Source organism: Diabrotica undecimpunctata, chromosome 2, assembly GCF_040954645.1.
Source record: "Diabrotica undecimpunctata isolate CICGRU chromosome 2, icDiaUnde3, whole genome shotgun sequence".
In the NCBI taxonomy this organism is placed as follows: domain Eukaryota; kingdom Metazoa; phylum Arthropoda; class Insecta; order Coleoptera; family Chrysomelidae; genus Diabrotica; species Diabrotica undecimpunctata.
Genome location: NC_092804.1, coordinates 78,369,132 through 78,392,454, shown reverse-complemented (window position 1 = coordinate 78,392,454; position 23,323 = coordinate 78,369,132). Strand labels below are relative to the sequence as shown.

The window sequence follows — 23,323 nt, the reverse complement described above, 5'->3', positions numbered from 1 at the left end:
AGCTGGGAAAAGAGCCAATATATGTAGAATCCTTTGGTAAGCATAGTTTACATGATATTACCAGCAACAACGGTATAAGAGTGGCACAGTTGGCAATGGCAAACAAACTAAGAGTTGTTAGTACGTGTTTTCCTTATAAAAATATTCATAAAGGAACCTGGACGATACCTGGTACTAATAAATTTAATCAAATTGATCACATATTAATATCTAAGCGGTGGGCAACCTCCGTAACAGATATTAGAACTTATAGAGGCGCAAATTGCGATTCGGACCATTTCTTGGTTATATCGAAGATAAAATAAAGAACATCAATGGTAAGAAAAGAGAAAGGCACCAAACAAAGAAAATGGAATACACATATGTTTAAAATTCCTAAAAAGAAAAATGAGTACCGGCAGAAAATAAAAGTAACATTAAATGAAAGAGGAGAACAAAAGAACATTGAAGAAGAATGGAATATCATCCAAATGACAATTACAAATATGGCAAAGGAAACATTAGGTGAAACCTCAAGCAAAAAAAAAAAACGAGGAATGGTTCGACCAAGATTGCCAACAAGTAATAAATAGCAAAAACATAGCTAGACAGAAATGTCTACAAAGGGATTTCCGATCGAATAGAAAGGCATATGAAGAACTCAGAAAACATGCAAAGAAAATATGCAGAAGGAAAAAGAGAGAAATGTTGAATAGAAAAATACAACAAATTACAGATTATAATAACAGAAGAGAGACTAGAAAATTTTACAAGGAAACCAAGCAATGCACCCAAGGATACATGACAAGATCAATAGTTTGCAAGGACAAAAATGGGGCAATTATCAACGAGAAAGAGAAAATAATGAAAAGGTGGAAGGAGCATTTTCAAGAGCTGTTAAACCCAGAAAAAGAACAAAACGAAGATGAAGAGATAATTCACCACACAGCAGAACAACTAGTTGAGCAACCAACATTGGAAGAAACGATGAACGTCATAAAACATCTAAAAAATAACAAAGCACCTGGCAGAGATGGAATAACTGCAGAACTGATAAAGAATGGTGGACATGCGCTATGGAGGCGTATCCATAAACTAACCGACCGCATATGGACACTAGAAGTCATCCCAGAAGATTGGAAAGTATGTACAAATGGGGAGACAAACGACTCTGCAAAAATCAAAGGGGCATAACAGTTTTAAATGTCATCTACAAGATATTATCAGGAATTATATACAGCCACGTGGAATCGTTTTCGGAGGAGATTATTGGTGAATAAGAATGTGGCTTCAGACCAAAGAGGTCAACTATAGACCAAATACATAATGTTAAGAGGTATACATGAAAAATGTGTTGAATATAACATACCTATTTACAACTTGTATATCGATTTCAAACAGGCGTTTGATGAAGTAGATCGACAAAAGATCTTAAAGCAACTACCGATGTTAGGGATACCCAATAAGTTGGTTAAACTTATACGAATGACTCTGGAGGGTTCCAAAGCTATAGTGAGAATAGATGGAGATATGACGCAGGCCTTTGATATTGAAAATGGAGTTACACAAGGGGATGCCTTATCAATAACACTTTTTAATCTAACTTTAGAAGCTGTTGTTAGAAAACTGGATATAAACGGCTGTATTAATACAAGATCTATTCAAATATGCACATATGCGGATGATGTTGGCATAAAAAGCCGCAACAAAAGGGTATTAAGCGAAAAAATTATAGAACTGAAACGAGAAGCTGCTACGTTTGGTCTATATATAAATGAAAGCAAAACAAAATATATGGAGTGCACAAAATCTAATGAACATGAGAATCTGAAGGTAGACAACCATACCTACAAATATGCCTCTACTTTTCCCTACCTAGGCTCAATAATAAATGACAACAACATCAGTCAATAAATACAAGCATGGATTCTTAGCGGTATTAAGTGCTTTTATGCATACAAAGACTTAATGAAAAGTAAGTTACTGAATCGTGAGTCTAAGCTGAGAATCTACAAAACAGAAATTAGACCAGTGGTCACATATGGATGTGAAACGTGGACCCTCTCAACCCCTGATGAAAATCAACTGAGAATATTTGAGCGCAAAATATTAAGGAAGATATTTGGACCAACCCAATGCAGCGATGGTTCGTGGAGAATTAAAATAAACCACGAGCTGGATGAAGTAATGCAGAGCGCAGATATTGTCAGATTTGTAAAGTCACAAAGACTAAACTGGCTTGGTCACCTAGAAAGAATGCCAGATAATCGAGCTGTAAAAGTAGTCCAGAGATGGAAGCCCCAAGCAAACAGAACAAGAGGAAGGCCCCGTAAAAGATGGATAGACGACGTAGAGAGGGATCTTAAAACAAGGAAGAACAATGGAAGAACATTGTTAAGCAGGCCAAGACTCACAAAGGGTTGTAGCGCCATTAGAAGAAGATTATTTATTAGTTTATGGTCTAACGTCTGAAACATTTTCTGATTTACGGTAATAGGTATCTAATAATAAATAAAAAAATATTGGGGGTGTAGACGCCGCTGTCACTATTCTACTAATATTGGGGGGTTTAAGCGTGATAATTTAGGATTAAAGCTGTAGATGAATCGACTAAACCCCTCAAATGAAATATCTCCACTCTGATAAGGCTGTCACCATTGTAGAAGACGTCTGTCTCAATGTCCTTATCAAGGCCTCTACAATTTTTTTTTGGAGATACTTATCCCTGCGAGCGGGGCAAGGCTTACTGGCTCCACTAGTCTGGACTGACTGGTTTCGTCCTCACGGATTTACAAGAGGGAAGGAAAATCTTCAGGAAGGGAAGGGAATAAGAACTTCTCGGTCTCAGGTCCTGCAAAGAGTGAGAGGCTATGGGCTTACGTTAGAAGCCGGAGCACTGCATAAGCGAAATGTGTATCTCTTCTAGTCTGGACCTGTAACGGCTAGGAATAACAAAAACAAATTTCGAGTTTACAATGTATTAACTAGACTGTACACTACAAAATATCAGTTATGACCAAAATGTTCGATCAGGCGCGAAGGGAGACGAGAAGAGACAAGCAAGGAATTAAAGGTCGGACAATTCCGTATCATTAGATATACCTTGGGTTAGCATATAGATCTTAGTTACCTCCGCGTATCTAGGCTCTAGCTAGGGAATACGCCTCCAGTCTACAGGGATTTGAGATTGCGAACCTTCGAATCTCCAGTTGCCGACACTTATACGTCACACTATCCCGTCGAGTTAATTAACGGGTCCACTGTCTGCGTATCGTCCGATCTCCACACTATGGCGTGGAGCGTCTGGCGTGACCACTTCCCACTAACGCCTCTCGCGTGGGGCGCTCTCAGGCGCCGCGCTATTACTGTCTGTTTGACCAACTTCTGCTTGTTTTTTTATGTATCGCCAACTCCTACCTTAGATTCTTTTTGTCACGTATTCCATGTGTTAAACTGGATCACGCTATATAAAACTGCTTAGTCAGCTCAATTCTTCTCACTTGTTTAACAATTCGTACCTTGTATTAATTTCCAACAAGGTCTAAGTGTCGTAATTTTTTAAACATTCAGGCTTGTGTTAAACTGGGTCAATTGTTTTGCTTTTAATTTGAAATGTATACGTAAAACTGTGTCGAATTTATTCTTTATTAATTTGGAATATATAATAATTACTTGAATAATTATTACTCTTTACTAGGCTAATTACCTCTTAATTTTTTCCTTTTTTATTTCCTTGCTGTTTACATTACAGGTACGGTTGTTTATAAATTTTTAGTTTTTTAATTTTAGTTGTTCATTGAGTGGCAAGACTACTTCTCTGGAACTTTGGTTAAGGTTTTAGCCAGAACACGGTGAATCCGACACTACCCTTGTGTCTTCTGGCCTAGTATCCTACTCGGTCGGAAGATGCCAGAGTGTCTTGTTCCGTGACTTCCAAAAAGATTTACTCCACCGTTGCCTGTCAGAATTTAATGGATACCTTCCTAGGCTTTTACTGGAATCTGGAAATACGGCAATTAAAAAAAAAGATTTGGTTTTGGGTATAGTGCCTCTACAATTCACCTAAACGTATTTCGTCCTAGCAGGACTCATCACAGCGACTGAGTAGAAGTCCTGAACGTGAAATCAAATCTTTTTCTTTAAACTTTTAAGCGCCAACGTTCCCATTTTGGGAACATACTTATATATATATATATATATATATATATATATATATATATATATATATATATATATATATATATATATATATATATAAATATGTATGTATAATTTTAGATTGTTTACGTTAGTTACCTATTATATCATATTATAGTTATCTACCAGAATAACTGCAAATATTCCTGAAATAATGATTTTTAGTATTTTTTCATGATTTATAAAATTTGATGTTTTTATTATATTATGATCTTTAACTTTGAATTTAATTTTAAATATAATAAAAGAATCTTTTTTTAATATTTTTTTTTTGTTTATTTATGAGTATCGCAATGAATGTAATTGTCTTTATATACAATGAATTTGTTTTCAAAAAGTGTCAAAAGTATAGTTTCTAATACTTGTTCCCAGAATGGGAACGTTGGCATGTTTTAGTAAGGAAATCCGTCAGCAATGAAGATCTTCTGCTTCCCTCCCCAAAGTGATTGTAAATCATACTTTTTATTTTAGCGTATTCTTGTTTATAGTACAGTTACGTATACTATATTATATTATATGTTTTATTATTTAACCTAATTATATTGACACTTAAATTTGCTAAGTAATAGCAGTCTTCAATGTAACCAAATTAAACCAAGATTTTAAAAGTGTCTGCAACTTCAAGAAAGTAGACAAATAAAAGTGAATTGCAATAATAAGCTCCCATCGTGGTTAAGAATACAGTGGCTTAGGTACAAGCAAGAGAAACCCTTTAAGTTATTTAATAAAGAAACACTAAATAAAGAATAGGACTTTTCCAGTATCAAAATTCTGCCAAGTGCACAAAAAGGAAGGCCGAGATTATTAAAAAACATTCTACAAGATCGACTTTAAAACAGTCCTCGACCAGTGACTATTATGAAAATACGAGATACGTCTGACTTGATGCTATTTATCCCACCTGTGCATCATACTTATTTCAATTGTCTTTTACGTCTGATTGTCCCGCAAACGTTGATGATTCAGGATTACTGATAGATGATGAATTTCCAGCGAGTAACGAACCTCAGCAGCTAATAATAAAGAGTTTACTTCTTGTTTGTCATCTTCCTAATTAGAAAAGTATGGTAAATTGATTTGAATGTTATTTATAGTAATACTCCAATACCTTGCTTTCTTATACCACAACTTACAAGGGAGATGAAGGTTAACCTTTATATATGTTATTTAATCGATAGTTGAAAAACATTGTAAGTAGAGTTGCAATGTAAATCATATAAGGTCTTGATATAGTGAGAGGAAATCGATAAATAATACTAAAATTAATCCTTAAAGTCAAAATAGAAGGCCGTAGAGACGTAGGAAGAAACCAGGTTTCTTGGTTAAAAAACATTCGTGAATAGACTCAAATGGATATCAAATGCAAGACAATTATAATGGAAATGAACAATTATTATGTTGAATAATGAATACTGCTATGAATTAATATTATGAATACATATCGAAATAATAGAAGTAGTAGAAATGGATTTTCTAATGAGAGCGTGTGGTGTATCCAAAATAGATTATATCAGGAATAAAGATATTAGAAGGAGGACAAATACTGTATATTCCAGTGTAGACAGAATTGAAACGAGACAACTAGTGTGGTATGGTCACGTGAAGCGAATGAATGAAGATAGATGGCCAAAGAAAGCTTTAAATTACATACTACAACAAAGAAGAAGAAGGAGAAGGCCTTCAGTTGCCTGGGAAGAAAATGTACGTCACATAATGAGAGATAGAGCCATCAAAGAAGACGAATGGATGGACAGAAAACAGACAGAGGCTGTACCTCGCTAATATATATATATATATATATATATTGAGATGATGTTTTATTTGTGAATGATGAGCAATGAGTGTTTTTTAATAATATATATATATATATATATATATATATATATATATATATATATATATATATATATATATATATATATAGGGTTTTTATCGCGGTTCTCAAAGAATTAGTTTGTAAGCACTTTTTGAAATTATCTTTATTATATCTATTATGAAACACACATATATATCTAACATAACCAATGTAAAATTTAAAATAAACTATCTTTAAATTAAAATTCTTATGAAACTAATTAAATTATATAGATAATGTAAATTTTAAACAAACTATCTTTAAAATTGAAATTCTTATGACACTAACTAAATTATATTAACAAAATTTTGTACCTTTCTGTCACTGAATGCCTAAATGAAAATGTTCTCCAAAATAAAGATTTTAATCACCACTCAATGTCTTCGTTCTCAGCCTCGGTTATCCTTGTTTCTGTGAAATTACTTTTTCCAATTATCAGCTTCCACCAATTTAAAATATTTTTCTTCTTAACAGCATTTATATTTATTCTTCTTTTCAATATACCAATATCCAATCACCAAGTATATATATTTGGTTGCCTAATCACATGGCTCACTTAAATATATTTACAATATTATAATTATTAAAATAAAATTTTTTACACTTATTATATGCTAATTTCTTAAGAATACCCTCATATAAATAATTTTTATGAAATTCTCTAGTATATAACTTATAAATTATTTTTTAAACACTATTTTTCTTTATCCTATATTTATATCATTTCAATATATATATATATATATATATATATATATATATATATATATATATATATATATATATATATATATATATATATATATATATATATATATATATCGGTACCTCGGAGGTAACGGACACTATGTCCATTTTCTTACTTTTTCAGGAGAGCAGTTTTTAAATTTTTTAAATTTGTAATCAGTAGATACTCAAATGTTTTTTATATTTAACCAAGATTAAAATATTATTATTGTGGTGTGTATAATCGTTTTTCCTTACATGAAGTGTAATATACCTGAAGTTTACCGTTCATTATTTAAATTTTTTTTAAAAATGTGTAGTTGGACATAGTGTTTTTTACCTCTAACAACTTTTTTAAATAAAGTGGCATTGCATGTTAAGGTATCTGTTGCGTAAAAATAATACTTAATATTTTTAGTCTATTTTTGTATCATATTATTTAGTTTATTTTTGTATCATACTGTATATTAGTTTAGATATATAAAATTTCTTTGTACTAACTAATAATCTGTAAAGCGCCGTTATCTTGCATTTAAATAACTTTCTACACAAGTTTCTAAAACCTTCATAGAATCGTAACAATGAAAGGATTAGTATTTTCCAAATTACCCTCTGACGCATTCCAAAATTCCGCAAGTTGAGACAAATACCCTTATCAGGTAGTTTTTATCAATGATTTGAAAGTTAAAGGTATTTGAAAAATAAACATATCTTTTAATACGTCGAGGGGTCAGAGGGGAGATTTCGGAATGTTTGTGATTGAGGGGAGAGAGTGGACATCAGTATCAGTTCAAATTCCAGCACTGAAGGAGCGTCAGGCTCTACTCGCCCTAGCGGCATATTAGTGTTTTAAACCAGTCGGTATATTAATAAGTTCGTGTCAATATTGTATCACCGACAAGTGTGTATCATATGCAAGTTATCGGCGTTTAAAATACATTGTATTTGTTTAAATATATTTGTTCAAACGTTCTTTTCGAATCTTCATTTTTCCCAGTTTTCTGGGTGGTCCTTCAAAGAAATATATATATATATATAAAGTGAACCTATTTCCCTAAGGAAAAACCTTGTTCCCCAAGGGAAAAAACCAGCGACCTATTACTGGTGCGTGAAACAAAGCCATCAGGACAAAGGTGTAAGGACAAACACCTACATCTTCGCTCATGTTCCTTCGAACCGGACTTCTTCACATTTCAACTTTGAATCAGAGATCTTCGCATGTCTCATCTTCAAGTTATACATCAACGCAGCATCTGCAGCATCTTCCAGTAGGACACCTCCAGACTCCTTCATCCTGGTAGCTGATTTAACGCCTAGCATCACACTCAACAAACTGTAAGTTTTTTAATTTTAATATCATTTGTGAAGTGCATACTATAAACTCTTTTTGAACATTTATTGAACATTTTCGTTAATTCGCTATTATTTTTATAATTATTATATCCTTTTACTTATATTTTCGATTTTTAGTGTAAATTCTCATATTTTCGCTATATCTCTGTGTTTATTACTATTCTTCTGTTTTTTCAATTTAAAGATCAAATTCTTTCACATATTTCTCGCTTACTAAATCTTAATCTAATTCAATCAGCTAATCATGGATAAAACGGTTGATGATATTGTTAAAGTAAAAGATGATCTTGTTAAGGCAAGAGGTCGAAGTAAAGCTTCGACCTCTTGGTTTGGAGAATTGGTTTAAAGAAAATGAAAAAAGTAATATTTCAAAAAATGAACTAATTTTTAAAAAAGACTATCTATCAAAAGTTTTTGACAAATATCTCGAGGTTCAAAATGAATTAGAGACAATAGATGATGAATTTTCTGTTGACATGGCAGACGTAGAAGACAGATTTTTAACGTTAGGATCAGCTCTAAAGAATAAAATTGATACAATTTTAGTAAATTCTGTTGTGAGCACCTCAGCTCAACAAAATCATTCAAATAACCATCATATCCGCCTACCGGAAATAAAAATTCCACATTTCGATGGAAATATAGCAAATTGGCCTAGTTTTATCGAGATGTTTACCAAACTTGTCGTAGATGATTTAAATCTTTTAGATATTGAAAAACTAATTTATTTAAAATCAATTCTCAAGAACAAGCCTCTACAACTAATTGAAAATTTGGAAGTTGTAGGCTCAAATTTTTCCGTTGCGCTCGATACACTTAAGAATAGATTTGAAAACAAATGTTTAATAATTAACACTTATTTAAAACAACTTTTGAATGTTCCTTCATTAACAAAAAATACTGCTCAAAACTTGCGAGAATTCTTAACTCACATAAAAAAGAATTTAAGTGCGCTAAATAATTTAAATATCTCCGACAATCTTGCAGATTTAATTTTAATTCATATATTTACACAAAAATTAGATTTTAATATGAAACGATCCTTTGAATCCGAAAGAGATTTCAACGAACTTCCTACAATAGATGAGTTTTTGAATTTTATTGAAAAGAAATGTAAGATATTGGAAAATTTGATCTTTGAAGAGAAAACAGTTTATAAATCAAAACCGTCTCTTCATATTTCTATAAATAATAGAGATACATCTTTTAAATGTTTCGTATGCAATTCTAACTCACATAAAGTATACTCTTGCCAACAATTTTTAAATTTGTCCGCTCAAGAGCGTATGCAAAAAGTAAAAAACAAAGGTTTTTGTCTCAATTGCCTTGCTAGTGGTCATATGTCTAATTCTTGTTCCTCATCTTCGAATTGCAAAACCTGCAATAAAAGACATCACTCTTTGCTTCACATTTCGCACCCGTCGGAAAATATTTCACGGCAAAGTTCGTATAGATCGAATTCTGAAAGTCAACCCGCCCAAAATTAATTTGTTCGGAATTCACGTCATCAACGTCCAAATCAGCATTCGTCTCAATTCACTTCGGAGAATATTCATGCAAATTCGCAGAACAACTCTGTTCCAAATGCAATTCCGCAAGGTTTACCAGATACGCAAAATCTTCCAGGGCCGAGCAATATTTCGTCCCACTCTGTATATTCGAACAATTTGCAAATTTTACTCGCAACTGCTTTGGTAACTGTTTACGATGTTGAAAACAATCCCATCTCTGTTCGTTGTTTAACAGACTCCGGTAGCCAAGTTTCGTTCATAACAGACAGGTTAGCCAAAATAATTTGTTATTCACCCTGTACCAGAAATCTTCAAATATCAGGTATAGCTCAAACTTCTTCTGTTTCAAACAAGATGGTAGACCTTAAAATCTATTCAAACACATATCCTGGTAAAAACTTTAATCTGTCCTGTGCTGTCCTCGAAAGCATTACGTGCCAGCATCCACAAGTCGCGCTGGATTTAAATTTATTAAAAATACCAAAAAATATAAAACTTGCAGACCCACATTTCTGTACCCCGTCGGACGTAGACATGCTTTTAGGAGCTGATATTTATTTTGACCTAGTTACTTACGGCTTAATAAAATTAGGCCCCAACCTTCCTATTCTTCAAAACACTCATTTGGGTTATATTGTAGGTGGAAATATCCCATACTCTCGTTATACAATGTTAGGATCAAACGCGACTCCTTCAACGAATAATGCACACTCACATTATTCAAATATTTCGTTACACGTACAAACTGCTGATCTTGATTCTCTTTTAAAGAATTTTTGGGAAATAGAAGAGACTAAACCACTCACTTCTATTCATGTAAAAACATTAACTCTCTCAGAACAGCGAGCTGAGGACATATTCAAATCTTCACTAACAATTCTTCCTAGTGGCAGATTTCAAGTAGACCTACCTCTGAAGACTCCTAATGAATATCAAAAATTAGGTGAATCATTTCATTTGGCAAAAAGACGTTTTTTCAATCTTGAAAAAAGGCTTAACAAATCAGACGAGTTACGGCATCTGTACACAGAATTCATATCAGAATATGTTTCTTTAGGGCATTGTAAATACGTTCCCCTTTCTAAGCTTAATGAATCGTCCGAACATAAGTTTTTTCTCCCACATCATTGTGTTTTCAAGCATGATAGCTTAACTACTCGACTCAGGGTTGTATTTGATGGATCAATAAAATCAACCTCAAATGTGTCTCTCAACGATATTATGCTCAAAGGTTATACTGTACAACCTGATTTGTTTGAAATTCTAATTCGCTTTAGACTTTACAAATATACTCTTATTGCCGACATCGAAAAGATGTTTAGGCAAATAAGAATTAACCCAAAACAGACATTTCTACTAAACATTCTGTGGCGCAATTCCCCGCAAGAAGAATTAAAATGTCTAGAACTTCAGACCGTGACCTACGGCACAAACTCAGCTAGTTTTTTAAGTACTAGGTGTCTTAAAGAGTTGGCAGTTCGAAATAAAGAAAAATACCCATTAGCTGCTGATGCTCTAGAAAATTCTTGTTATGTAGATGATATTTTACATGGTGCAAATGATATCGAGACTTTGTACAAGACTTATAAGCAACTTTCTACGAGTCTAAATTCCGCTGGGATACCACTCCATAAATGGAGTTCTTATTCTTCCGAGTTTCTCGACTCTATTTCCTCTGAATCTCAAAAATCTAATTATGTAATAAAACCCGACAATTCGTCAAATAAAGTTCTTGGAATATGTTGAAATTCTCAGTCTGACATGTTCTCTATCTCTCTTCCTGACATTTCTAGTGAACCAAAATACACAAAAAGAGAAGTTCTATCAATTATCTCTTCTATTTTTGATCCTCTTGGTCTAATAAATCCGATTACTGTATCTGCCAAGTTGTTAATGCAAAAAATTTGGATATGTAACTTAAATTGGGATGACAAACTCACAGGAGAAATTTCATCAGAATGGTTGAATTTTCTAGCTCACATTCCTGATCTTGCAAAACTCACAATCTCTAGACCTCTGCTCAATCCGCTCAATATTTCTCGAATTGAAATCCATGGTTTCTGCGATGCAAGTATGAAGGCATATGGCGCTTGTATTTATTTACGGGTTTTACATGAAAATGGAATCGTTTCATGCAACTTAATTACTTCAAAGAGTCGTGTAGCTCCGCTAAAAACCATTACCCTACCCAGACTTGAATTATTAGGGGCTGTTTTGCTTTCTACCCTGATTTCAAATATCTTTCTTATTATTTCACCAAAGGTTTCTTCCATAGCTTTGGTTAGGCTCTGGACAGACTCCCAAATTGTACTTGCATGGATAAATTCTCACCCTTCTCGTTGGTCAATCTTCGTAGCAAACCGTATAACTCAAATACAGGAGTTAACGCGAACTTATTTATGGAATCACGTAAGTTCTAAAGATAACCCAGCAGATATTCTGTCTCGCGGTACCACACCGGCCCTGCTGGTAGACAATACATTATGGTGGCATGGGCCCCATTTTCTAATGAACGCAACCACTAAATTTAATGAATTTGTTCCAAATATTGATATAACAGATATCCCTGAAATAAAAGCCACTTTACACGCTGTAAATAATTCGAAACCTACTCTATATACAACTTTTTGTAAATTCTCATCTTTCACTCGGTTACAAAGAGTAATTGCATATTGCAATAGGTATATTTACAATCTTAAAAATAAAGAAAACAAAAGAAATGGTGTACTTTCGGCTTCCGAATTAATAGAAGCCGAGCAGAGAATAGTTAAAATCATTCAACTAACATTCTTTCAATCAGAATTTAAAGACTTAAAGCATCAAAAAACAATAAAAAATAAGGCTATCTTAAAATTGAATCCATTTATAGACGCATCAGATTTAATAAGAGTAGGTGGACGACTTCGCAATGCAAATGTTTCGTATAATCAAAAATTTCCACTTCTTCTTCCTACAAAATGCCAGGTAGTTAGATCGTTACTTGAAAGAGAACACATTCGCCTATTGCACACAGGCCCTCAAAATACATTGTCAAATATTAGACTCACTTATTGGCCTCTTGATGGACTGAGAGAAATCAAGAGGATCATCTACAAATGTAAGAACTGTTACAGATTTAACGCAAGACCAGCTCATCAAATAATGGCCGATCTACCCAAAGAACGGTTTCAGGTCTCTCGACCATTCACAAATGTCGGCATCGACTACGGGGGCCCATTTCAAATAAAATCTTCAAAACTGCGACGTCCTCCCATTTGTAAGGCTTATATAGCAGTATTCGTATGCCTCGTCACTAAGGCAGTCCATATAGAGCTAGTGTCCAGTCTTAGCACCGAAGCATTCCTACTAACGTTAAAAAGATTCATTTCACGCAGAGGTATTTCTAAAACCATTTATTCGGACAATGCGTCCAACTTTCTTGGAGCTCGTAATCAGTTAAAAGAGCTTTATGACTTTTTTATGGGAACGGATGTTCTACCTATCATAAAAGAATTCGCAGCCTCAACATTAATTGAGTGGAAGTTTATTGCACCTCGATCTCCACATCAGGGTGGAATTTGGGAAGCAGCTATAAAGAGCTGCAAGTATCATTTAGTAAGGATGATGGGCAATAATATTTTTACATTTGAGGAATTAACCACTATTTTGGCTCAAATTGAAGCTGTTTTAAATTCACGACCCCTCTGTCCATTGTCAGACAGTCCAAATGATTTTTCTTTTCTAACCCCCGCTCATTTTCTCATTGGAAGCAGCATGACTTCCTATCCAGAAAAAGATATCTCGACAAAATCCGAAAATAGTTTATCACTGTGGCAGAAATGCAGCAAAATTCAGCAGCATTTCTGGAAATGTTGGTCTAGGGATTATTTAAATCGCCTCCAAAATAAGCCCAAATGGTTTCTGCCCCAAGAAAACATTAAAGTCGATGATCTTGTACTCCTAATCGATGATAACGCTCCTCCTCTAAAATGGCCACTGGCAAGAGTAATCGAAACACTGCCAAGTAAAGACGGCAGGGTTAGAACTGTAAAACTAAGAACTAAAGACGGAACATTTATAAGATCTGTTGTTAAAGTATGTCCTTTACCCCATACTCATTTAGATGTAGGTCACATCAACGGGGGGACTATGTTGCGTAACAATAATACTTAATATTTTTAGTCTATTTTTGTATCATATTATTTAGTTTATTTTGTGTGACTATGTTGCGTAACAATAATACTTAATATTTTTAGTCTATTTTTGTATCATATTATTTAGTTTATTTTTGTATCATACTGTATATTAGTTTAGATATATAAAATTTCTTTGTACTAACTAATAATCTGTAAAGCGCCGTTATCTTGCATTTAAATAACTTTCTACACAAGTTTCTAAAACCTTCATAGAATCGTAACAATGAAAGGATTAGTATTTTCCAAATTACCCTCTGACGCATTCCAAAATTCCGCAAGTTGAGACAAATACCCTTATCAGGTAGTTTTTATCAATGATTTGAAAGTTAAAGGTATTTGAAAAATAAACATATCTTTTAATACGTCGAGGGGTCAGGGGGGAGATTTCGGAATGTTTGTGATTGAGGGGAGAGAGTGGACATCAGTATCAGTTCAAATTCCAGCACTGAAGGAGCGTCAGGCTCTACTCGCCCTAGCGGCATATTAGTGTTTTAAACCAGTCGGTATATTAATAAGTTCGTGTCAATATTGTATCACCGACAAGTGTGTATCATATGCAAGTTATCGGCGTTTAAAATACATTGTATTTGTTTAAATATATTTGTTCAAACGTTCTTTTCGAATCTTCATTTTTCCCAGTTTTCTGGGTGGTCCTTCAAAGAAATATATATATAAAGTGAACCTATTTCCCTAAGGAAAAACCTTGTTCCCCAAGGGAAAAAACCAGCGACCTATTACTGGTGCGTGAAACAAAGCCATCAGGACAAAGGTGTAAGGACAAACACCTACATCTTCGCTCAGTATCTACGAAATAAACAATACAAACACATTAAACAGCCTATACTATTATTATTACAGCCTATAAAGATGCTCCATATCATCTTTATCTTCTTGTGGGTAATTGTTTGTGGCTACATCGCTATGTGTTAAATTTTGATAAAACGCATGACAAACTGACGGAACAAAAGGCAGTAGTGCAATTAAGTCATTATACTTTTGTTTTGTGATTGGTAATGGGATTACTGAGACTTGATTTAATTGGGCTGGAAACGTTACTTGCTGTCTTCGATACCTCATGAAGTCCACTTCATACATATTTTGATTATTGAAATCGGTCTTATAAAAGAGCTTTCCAATGTGTTCTTGTTGGACTTGTAGGAAAACACATGTTGATAGTAGAACAGGGTCTTTATTAACATTCTTTTTTCTACTTACGAAAGGAGGATTATGTGACAATTTCTTATCGAACAGCGTTTTGAAGTTTTTGAAATCTGCAAGTTTCATATTGCGCACTGTGTATTTACCTGATGTTTGCCTAACTAGTTGTTGCCAGTCCCATGGTGTTAAAATGGCCAAATTGGAGAGTTTCTTTCTTTTTCTTTTGATTAAAGCATGAAAATTGTCTGCTTCCATATGTGTGTGCCCTTTCAGTAAAAACTTTTGAGTGATCGTCTTTATTTGAGGGTACGTATGCAGTATCCAAAAATAGCACATTACAATACTTATATTTTTATTTTGTCTATAGCAGTTATCGGTCCAAAGAGTGATGTCCTCTACTTGACTACCTGGAATTGTATTGTCAGCCCATTTCAAAATTGATGAGGCAATTTTATTTGCACCTCGGGCCCATTTCGATTCTTCCCACATCATAAATTGTACAAAAGAATCACTGGCATCATATAATGTAAAATTTAAAGTCCAAAGCTTCCTTTTGTAGAAACTAATACAATTTTTTGTTAGTGGTGAAGGCAAACATTTTTGCAAATCACTAGATAGTACTTTGTATTTTGGTGACTCTTTAGCCATTATAAAGTCGAATTGTTTTAAGTTATAGCGAGTTTTAGATTCAATTAGGTGAGCATCATGATCAGCCTCTACACTGGTTAGTTCATCTGCAGTAAGATTATTTTTCAATTGAGCGGTGAATGTACTGCATTTATCGCAAATGTCTCTTTCGGGTGGTTTAAACGACAACTTGAAGTCTTTAATAAAAATATCTGCTCTGAGCCAAACTCTAAACCACTTTTTTGCTCTGAGCTTTGGATCTACATGTCTTTCATTGCATTCATCAATGTATAGTTGATACATCTTTTTTATTGTAAGTTCTGTGCCCAGATAATCTCTCTTACTTCTTTCTCTGGAATAATGACTCCCGTACTTTGGGAATGATTTAATATGTTGATGTATACCATTTATAGTTTCGGTAGGAGTTTTATTGATTGGTGTGTATCTACCTCTTTGATCAGCTTTTATTAAACCTCCTGGCTCAATTTTTTTAACATATTTACTACTACTAAATTAGGTACACAAAGTGTGTTTAAAAACATAACCTTGCACACCTTCAATCGCTGATTGTTCACTGTAAAATGGTAGTGTAGTGTATTATTTTTAGATTTGGTAGAATTTGGAAAAGCAATAAATTGCTTTTTAACATCTGAAACGTTTGTCTCAGTCCAGTATGAGTTGAAAATTTTTTGTCTTTCGCATTCTGGCAATCTTTCAGAGCATTTCATGCGACACATGCAAGAAGGCTTTTTCATTTTTGCAGGCATGTTTTTGCCTCTTTTACTGAGATACTCTTTCCCACCAGCTATTTTTCATTTGCCAACATTACAGGCCCAATTTTCTTCATTTACTAAACGTTTTTTACCTTTTTGTTCGCACTTAGTTATATTTTGTACCTTTCTTTTAACACTTTTCTCTTTTTCTAAAATAACTTCATTATGTTCATTGAAATTGCCTGCATCACTGCTTTTTTGTTATTGCCCCACTAGTCGTAGGAGTAATAATAGCTTTCTCTTTTATCTTTGTTTTCGCTGGTTTACTTATACGTCTCATATCATTGTCGTCCGATCTGAGCTTTCACCACTTAGAGGCTCATAGATTTTATCAATATCCGAATTTTCATCTCCAAACAAATTATCATTTTCGTCCACTTCCATGATTTTAGTTCATGACAATTCCACCAGGTACAATCGTGTTTTTAAGCTCTGTAAGTTGATCTTGTCACATACGTCATTCTTATTTCTAGAGCAACGTTGTCAGAACAACGAATATATTATACCAAACCAGCTAAAAGTAGGACTTGAATCGTGTTTTATTATAATTTATGAAAATATTTTAATTCAAAAATATTGTTAAATAATAAAAAATTTAGACATGACTTTAAATTATTATGTTTAATTTCAAATCGAGAGGTGTGACTCTTTTCTCGTAAAGTGTAGCACAAAACTGTATTGAGTTGTGGCATACTAGAATAAATAAAACATACTGGAAAAATTAAAAGTTTAATTTGAAATTAATACAAAATAAATAACTTTTACAGTGAACAAATGTGGAATTTAAATATATGTATTATAATTCGAAACTGTTGAGATAATAGTATTTTGTCATTTCTCCATTATTAAAAAATTCTTCAAACATTTTGGACATTAACTCTACCGTCTCTCTGGTTATTAAATTTTTTAGATACCGTTTTTTGTTGTTAATGATAAAAATAATATTTATTTGAATACATTTTTGAACGTTATTTTTTTATTTAGATTTAGTGCAATTCCGTTATCTGTGATGGCAACAATGAATTGTTTCACGAACCATTGTGTCCAGTCTGAACACTGGTTTACATTGGGAAAAAATGTGTACCAGTTTTATTTCCCAGACGGGAAGTGTACAAGGGTACATAACACTATGTCCGGATGGTAAATGACGGTGCACATATATAGTAGAGGTAAACAACACCAAGTCCACATGGTGTTGTTTACCTCCGACTGGAAGTGGACTTGGTGTTTATTAAAAAGTCGGTAACTTGCCGTAAAATTGTCTCTGAACATAGTATGGTTTACCTATGTGTAGAACCAGAAAAGTTATATTCAAAAGTGCAATAATCTAAATTTCGATAAAAATGGACATAGTGTCCTTTACCTCTGGGGTACACACACACACACACATATATATATATATATATATATATATATATATATATACATATCAAAATATCATATTGTTCTTAAAAACCTAGAACTAATTACTATAGAATTTAAAAAATTAATTTACTATTATATTTTCGTAATATAACCTTGTTAAAAATCTATACATAATTTTATTAATCTGATTAATATTAGAATGAATTTTTCATACATTATATATAAATTCAAAAATTATTCTATAAAACAAGCAAATTGTCCCCTACTCTTCCCTTCCCACGTTTTCTCCCCCAAAGGAAATCCGATCCGAGCTCGTAGAACGAATGAAAATGTAATGAAATAAACTGATTTTCCATATCAAATCAATGAAACCTAATAAGGGACGCTCTACTATAGAGGAATAAATGACATTTCCCAGGAAATATTTTACCTTTTATCACTTGTTGCAATTTGCAGAGAGTCGATGTGTTGTTTTCAGTACGTTTCAATTTGATTTTCTGGCAAACTAAAATCGATCAATAGCGTTAACAGTCAGACCAAAATTTCAATTTTAAAGTTTAAATAATACATTTAAAAGAGCTGGTTAATAAATAAATACCGTCAGATCACTATTTCCTAATTAAAGGTATATATCTTTAAAATACACTTTTATTAACATAGGAACGACTTATAAAAGAATATTTCATAAATTTTCATATTTGACTGCACTCTATAAATTTTTTGTAAGAAAACCTATCACTATTTTCCTTTTCAAGGATTTCTAAGAATTCATATAATATATTAAAATACTCTACTATAAAAATTGAGCTAATTACTTTTTCTTATTTCTTTATTAATTCGTTTTCTGAAATTATTTCATTTTTCTCCCAATCGTTCCCTCTTGTTTGTCATATTTTATTACTCGGTCGATAAAAATTAGCAAAAACTAAAGCACCAAAAAAATTCTGAAAGAAAGTGTGAGCTAAACGGAAAGAGAAGAAAGCTCCAGAAGGAAAATGGTTTCCGCTAAGGAGCAAGAAAAGAAAACTCGGAAGGATCTTGAAGTGCTCTAGAACTACATCTCGTAAAGCCAAACTAAACCGTACTTCTTATAAATTATATCAAAGAGATTTAAAAACTAACAGAAAAACTAATTATTCTATTTACGGATTTTCCACGGTATATAGGGTTGTTTTATAGAGGTAGCAAATTTTATCGGAACGACCACATCGTGCGTCATAGAAGGGAGATGGTTCTTGATAACTGGTCTCCATAGGACACCTAACTCTCATCCACAAGGAATCTAAGTTCCTGTAGTTGGCTATATACCATATATGACAAAATTTTTTATTAAAAATCCTTTATAAAAGGTATATAATTTAAAAACCCAATCGGGCTATATCACAAAACGTTTTCGGAATCCATATTCCATCATCAGTGCACCTAAAAATTATATAACCACTTAATTAAAAAGAACGTGAGATTTAAATTTTGACCAAGGTTAATACAAAATGTGGTTAATACTTACTAGGTGGGTATACATGTATTGAGCCACTAAATATGTGAGTAAAAACCCGTTAAAAATTGTTTTTTAAATTTGGTTTACATTATATGATGATAAATTCTATGATGTTAAAGTTACCAGTGGATTTGGTAACATGGTGACGTATGACTCCATGTGAAGTTGCTGGTCCTGAGACGATGTGTCTACGAGGACCTGATGAAAGCAACTGATTGAAATGTCTGATCTTGACAAGTTAGGACGGAAGTCCGAACAAAACAGTCAGTGTAACTTTATGTGTTAGTAAATTTAAGACAGAAGCCAACGCTATTTAAAAAATTGAAAAAGTTAAAATTTAAATAACGTAACAATAGCAACCATCAATGTGATTGTTTTAAGTTGTTAATTTGTCCTGAATTTATTTTTAAGAACTGGTGGGAATTGTTTCAATAATTAATGTATGTGGTGAGAAAATTTTGTGGGTATTGTTAGGCAACCAACTATACATACGTCTTAAAGTAGTGTGAATTAGAGATTCTAATATAAGGCCCCTTATGTTTTCTCAACATTTGGTATCTGGAAAATTTAAAATAGACATATTATGTGGGAAGTTGGATTCTTGAAAATTTATTGTTGATGGGTGCAATAGAAAGTGATATATTTTATATTTGGAGGTGGTGTTGAGTGAATAAAATAAAAGCTTATGTAATCTAATGTTCATGTAATATTTAACTTATAACTTAAGCATAGAAGGTATGTTAAAAAGCAACATTTGATACCTGATAAATGTAAAACTTTTTAAGTTCATGAACGTAAATAACTGATTAGGTGTTCACGGAAGAAGTTGGTTTGTTGTTTTGTGTGTGTTCACAAATATATGAGACGAACAAAAATTGATGGTTGGGAAGTGGTTTTTGTAATATGATGATCGTATAGTACTCAACTTATAACTTAAGAAGAAATGGCCCTATATATTATAAAGCAACACTAGGTACATGAGGATTATAAAAGGATAAGTTATAAGTTCATGAGCTTAATAGGCTATTGGTATATCTTGACAAGAACTGTAAAAATGAAATGGTTGTGGATGGCTCTGTTAAATTTAATTAAAAAAGGAAGTTATGATGTTTTTAAAATTATAAGAAGAGGAAAGACTACAGAAGGCTGGGGTCTCTAGAGATCCGAAACCAAACCCTGAGGGAGATGTGTGGATAAGTAAAAGGAGAACTGAATAGTTTAGGAGAGGAATGATAAATAATCTACTCTGAATTTAGAGGTGTCGAAAAGAAGCATGAAAAACATTAGGTGTAGGGGTCAGACTTAAAGTTTAGATTGGATAGAAAAAAGTGGGCTTTGTCTTCTGTCCTAATTGGACTAACACATAAAGTTACACTGACTGCTTTGTTCGGACTTCCGTCCTAACTTGTCAAGATTGTCATTTAAATCAGTTCCTTTCATGAGGTCCTCGTAGACACATCGTCTCAGGAGCAGCAACTTCACGTGGAGTCATACGTCGCCATGTTACCAAATCCACTGGTAACTTTAACATCATAGAATTTATCACCATATAATGTCAACCAAATTTAAAAAACAATTTTTAACGGGTTTTTACCCACATATTTAGTGGCTCAATACATGTATACCCACCTAGTAAGTATTAACCACATTTTGTATTAACCTTGGTCTAAATTTAAATCTTACGTTCTTTTTAATTAAGTGGTTATATACTTTTTAAGTGCACTGATGATGAAATATGGATTCCGAAAACGTTTTGTGATAAAGCCCGATTGGGTTTTTAAATTATATACCTTTTATAAAGGATTTTTAATAATTTTTTTTTACCTAACTCTCACTTATGGTTCCACTGGCCACAACTAGGGCAACTGCATTAGTCTGCAGACTAAACTAAGTCAAAGTAGCCAGTTATGGTAAAAATTTAACAGATAATTTGCAGGTATAACCCACTCACTGTTACCCACAAACGAAATCCGTGTGAAATACCCAGTATTAATACATGGTATACAACTAACAACAACACTGAAATTAGAAAATATAGCATAAAGACATGCACGTGAAATGTTGCAAAATAAATATATGAGGTAGGAAAAGTCCCTAATTTTACAATAATATAGAAGATGGAAAAAAGTCTTAACATAAACGTATTAGGACTAAGTGAGGTCACATGGCCTACTTCAGATGACATATTAATCGGTTAAATAAAGATATACTACTCTGCTAATATCAATGACCTTAATCACTGGAACGGAGTAGTGATATTAGGTGACAAAACCCCCAGAAGTGTTTTATTGGCTTCCTAACCATCTTAGATAGAGTTATGTTTGTAGCATTGTAGCATTTTTGTTTTACCCTGTATATAGCGGTAACCGAAAATGGTTCGTAATCTTTTTGCGTTTCTAAGATTAGTAATCTAAACATTTTGAAATTTGTTTATAGTTAGCAGCTGCTCTTTTGAGGAGAAATATAAATTGTTTTACTAAGAATCCATTTGATCTAGGTTCCACCTATAGAGTTTAAAGTAAAATGCTTATTTTCAAAGCGGCAAGTTACGCAATAGGTAAATAAACGTTCATTTCAAAATTTTTCCAACCCTACTCAATGGAGAATGAATTTTGTCATCTCGTCACTTCCATGTTGACGACCGTCAAGGTGAGATGTGGAGTCCAGCCCGGAAGGGTTGTTTGTTTTTTTGCCGCAGTTGAGAACGTGGCACGTAAAAAAATTGAAAATCTATATTAAAGTGCCGTAATACTCATATATAAGTACATAATAATATGTCTCATTTCTAAAGACAGAAAGCATCTTAACAGAGGTGAAATATGTGTTGATTATTAATTAAGTTAAAAGTTTAGACTCAGTGCCAACTGGAGCCCTATATGAGTTCAATTTAATTGAAAACTTGTTAAAATGTTTGGAGATACAATTGCAGAATATTTTTTAACTTAAAAATTTAAGAAATATACCTGAATTTATTTATAACTTTTATTACAGACATATTTCTGTATTAGGTACGTCATTAATTTTTTTTGTATTCCGTAAAAATCTTTGTTTTTTGTGTACAACCTAAAAGTTTGTATGTTCAGTACGCTAGTGATTAAGGGGAATTGTGATAGTTTAGTTCAGTTAATAATGTAGGTATTTTTTATTCGATATTGTTATAATACACTTATAAGACAACAAAAAAGCGAAATAAAAGAACTAGTTGAGATAGAACACATACAAGAGGATACATGGGTGGCCTTAATTACAGAAATGTTTCAAAAACAAAACGAAGAACCTTTACCAGAAACGCCAAATATAATAACTGAGGAAAAGACCGAAATCTCCCAAAACGAAGTGAAAGAAGGAATAAACAAATTAAAAAAAAGAAAGTTGCTAGGAGAAGATCAAATATCAAATGAACTCTTAAAATATGGAGGTAATCACCTTGTACAACAACTGCAACTTCTTATTAACAAAATAATCACCACGAACAGAATACCAGATGAATGGAGGAGAGCGATCATGGTGATGTTCTTTAAAAAAGGAGATAGGAAAGACTCCAATAATTACCGAGCAATAAATCTATTAAATACAACTCTCAAATTGACAACAAGAATAATAGCGACAAAAATAAACGAACGAATATCTCTGCAAGAGAACCAGCAAGAATTTCGGACAGGAAGATCATGCACGGATGCAGTTTTTGTAATAAGACAAATAAAAGAAAAGTCGCTGGAATAGAACAAATAGAGTGAGAATTCGGGATGCGATACATTTATTATATGAACAGGGAATATCACTGGATTTAGTAAAAACCATTGAGAATATAACATTGCTATGGTAAGATACAAAGGAAAACGCAACCTATCAAATATGAAACTGGCACTAGACAAGAAGATTCGCTGAGCCCATTAATATTTAATCTGATAATGGATGAAATCATAAAGAAAGCTAAAAAAGGAGAGGATATAGAATGGGAGAAAAGGAAATACGGATAATATGCTACGCCTACGATGCCATAATAACAGCCGAAAATGAAGATGACCTACAAAGATTAATTAAAGAATTCGAAGACACGCTCATATACAACATGGAGATCTCAACAGAGAAAACTAAAACGATAG

At 33.0% G+C, this 23,323-nt stretch overlaps 2 protein-coding genes across 2 annotated transcripts; both read left to right on the top strand.

The window, feature by feature from the left end:
* Positions 1–10,155: 10,155 nt before the first annotated feature.
* On the top strand, positions 10,156–11,367 carry LOC140433734 (uncharacterized). The gene has a single exon (XM_072521711.1). It carries the CDS (start codon positions 10,156–10,158, stop codon positions 11,365–11,367), a length of 1,212 nt encoding a protein of 403 aa, XP_072377812.1.
* A 15-nt stretch (positions 11,368–11,382) lies between these two features.
* LOC140433733 (uncharacterized) lies at positions 11,383–13,773 on the top strand. The gene has a single exon (XM_072521710.1). The coding sequence runs from the start codon at positions 11,383–11,385 to the stop codon at positions 13,771–13,773; it is 2,391 nt and encodes a 796-aa protein (XP_072377811.1).
* Positions 13,774–23,323: the final 9,550 nt, after the last annotated feature.

Coding starts and splice junctions, on each gene's coding strand:
- LOC140433733 (XM_072521710.1), top strand. CDS start 11,383: ATGTTCTCTATCTCTCTTCCTGACATTTCTAGTGAACCAAAATACACA.
- LOC140433734 (XM_072521711.1), top strand. CDS start 10,156: ATGCTTTTAGGAGCTGATATTTATTTTGACCTAGTTACTTACGGCTTA.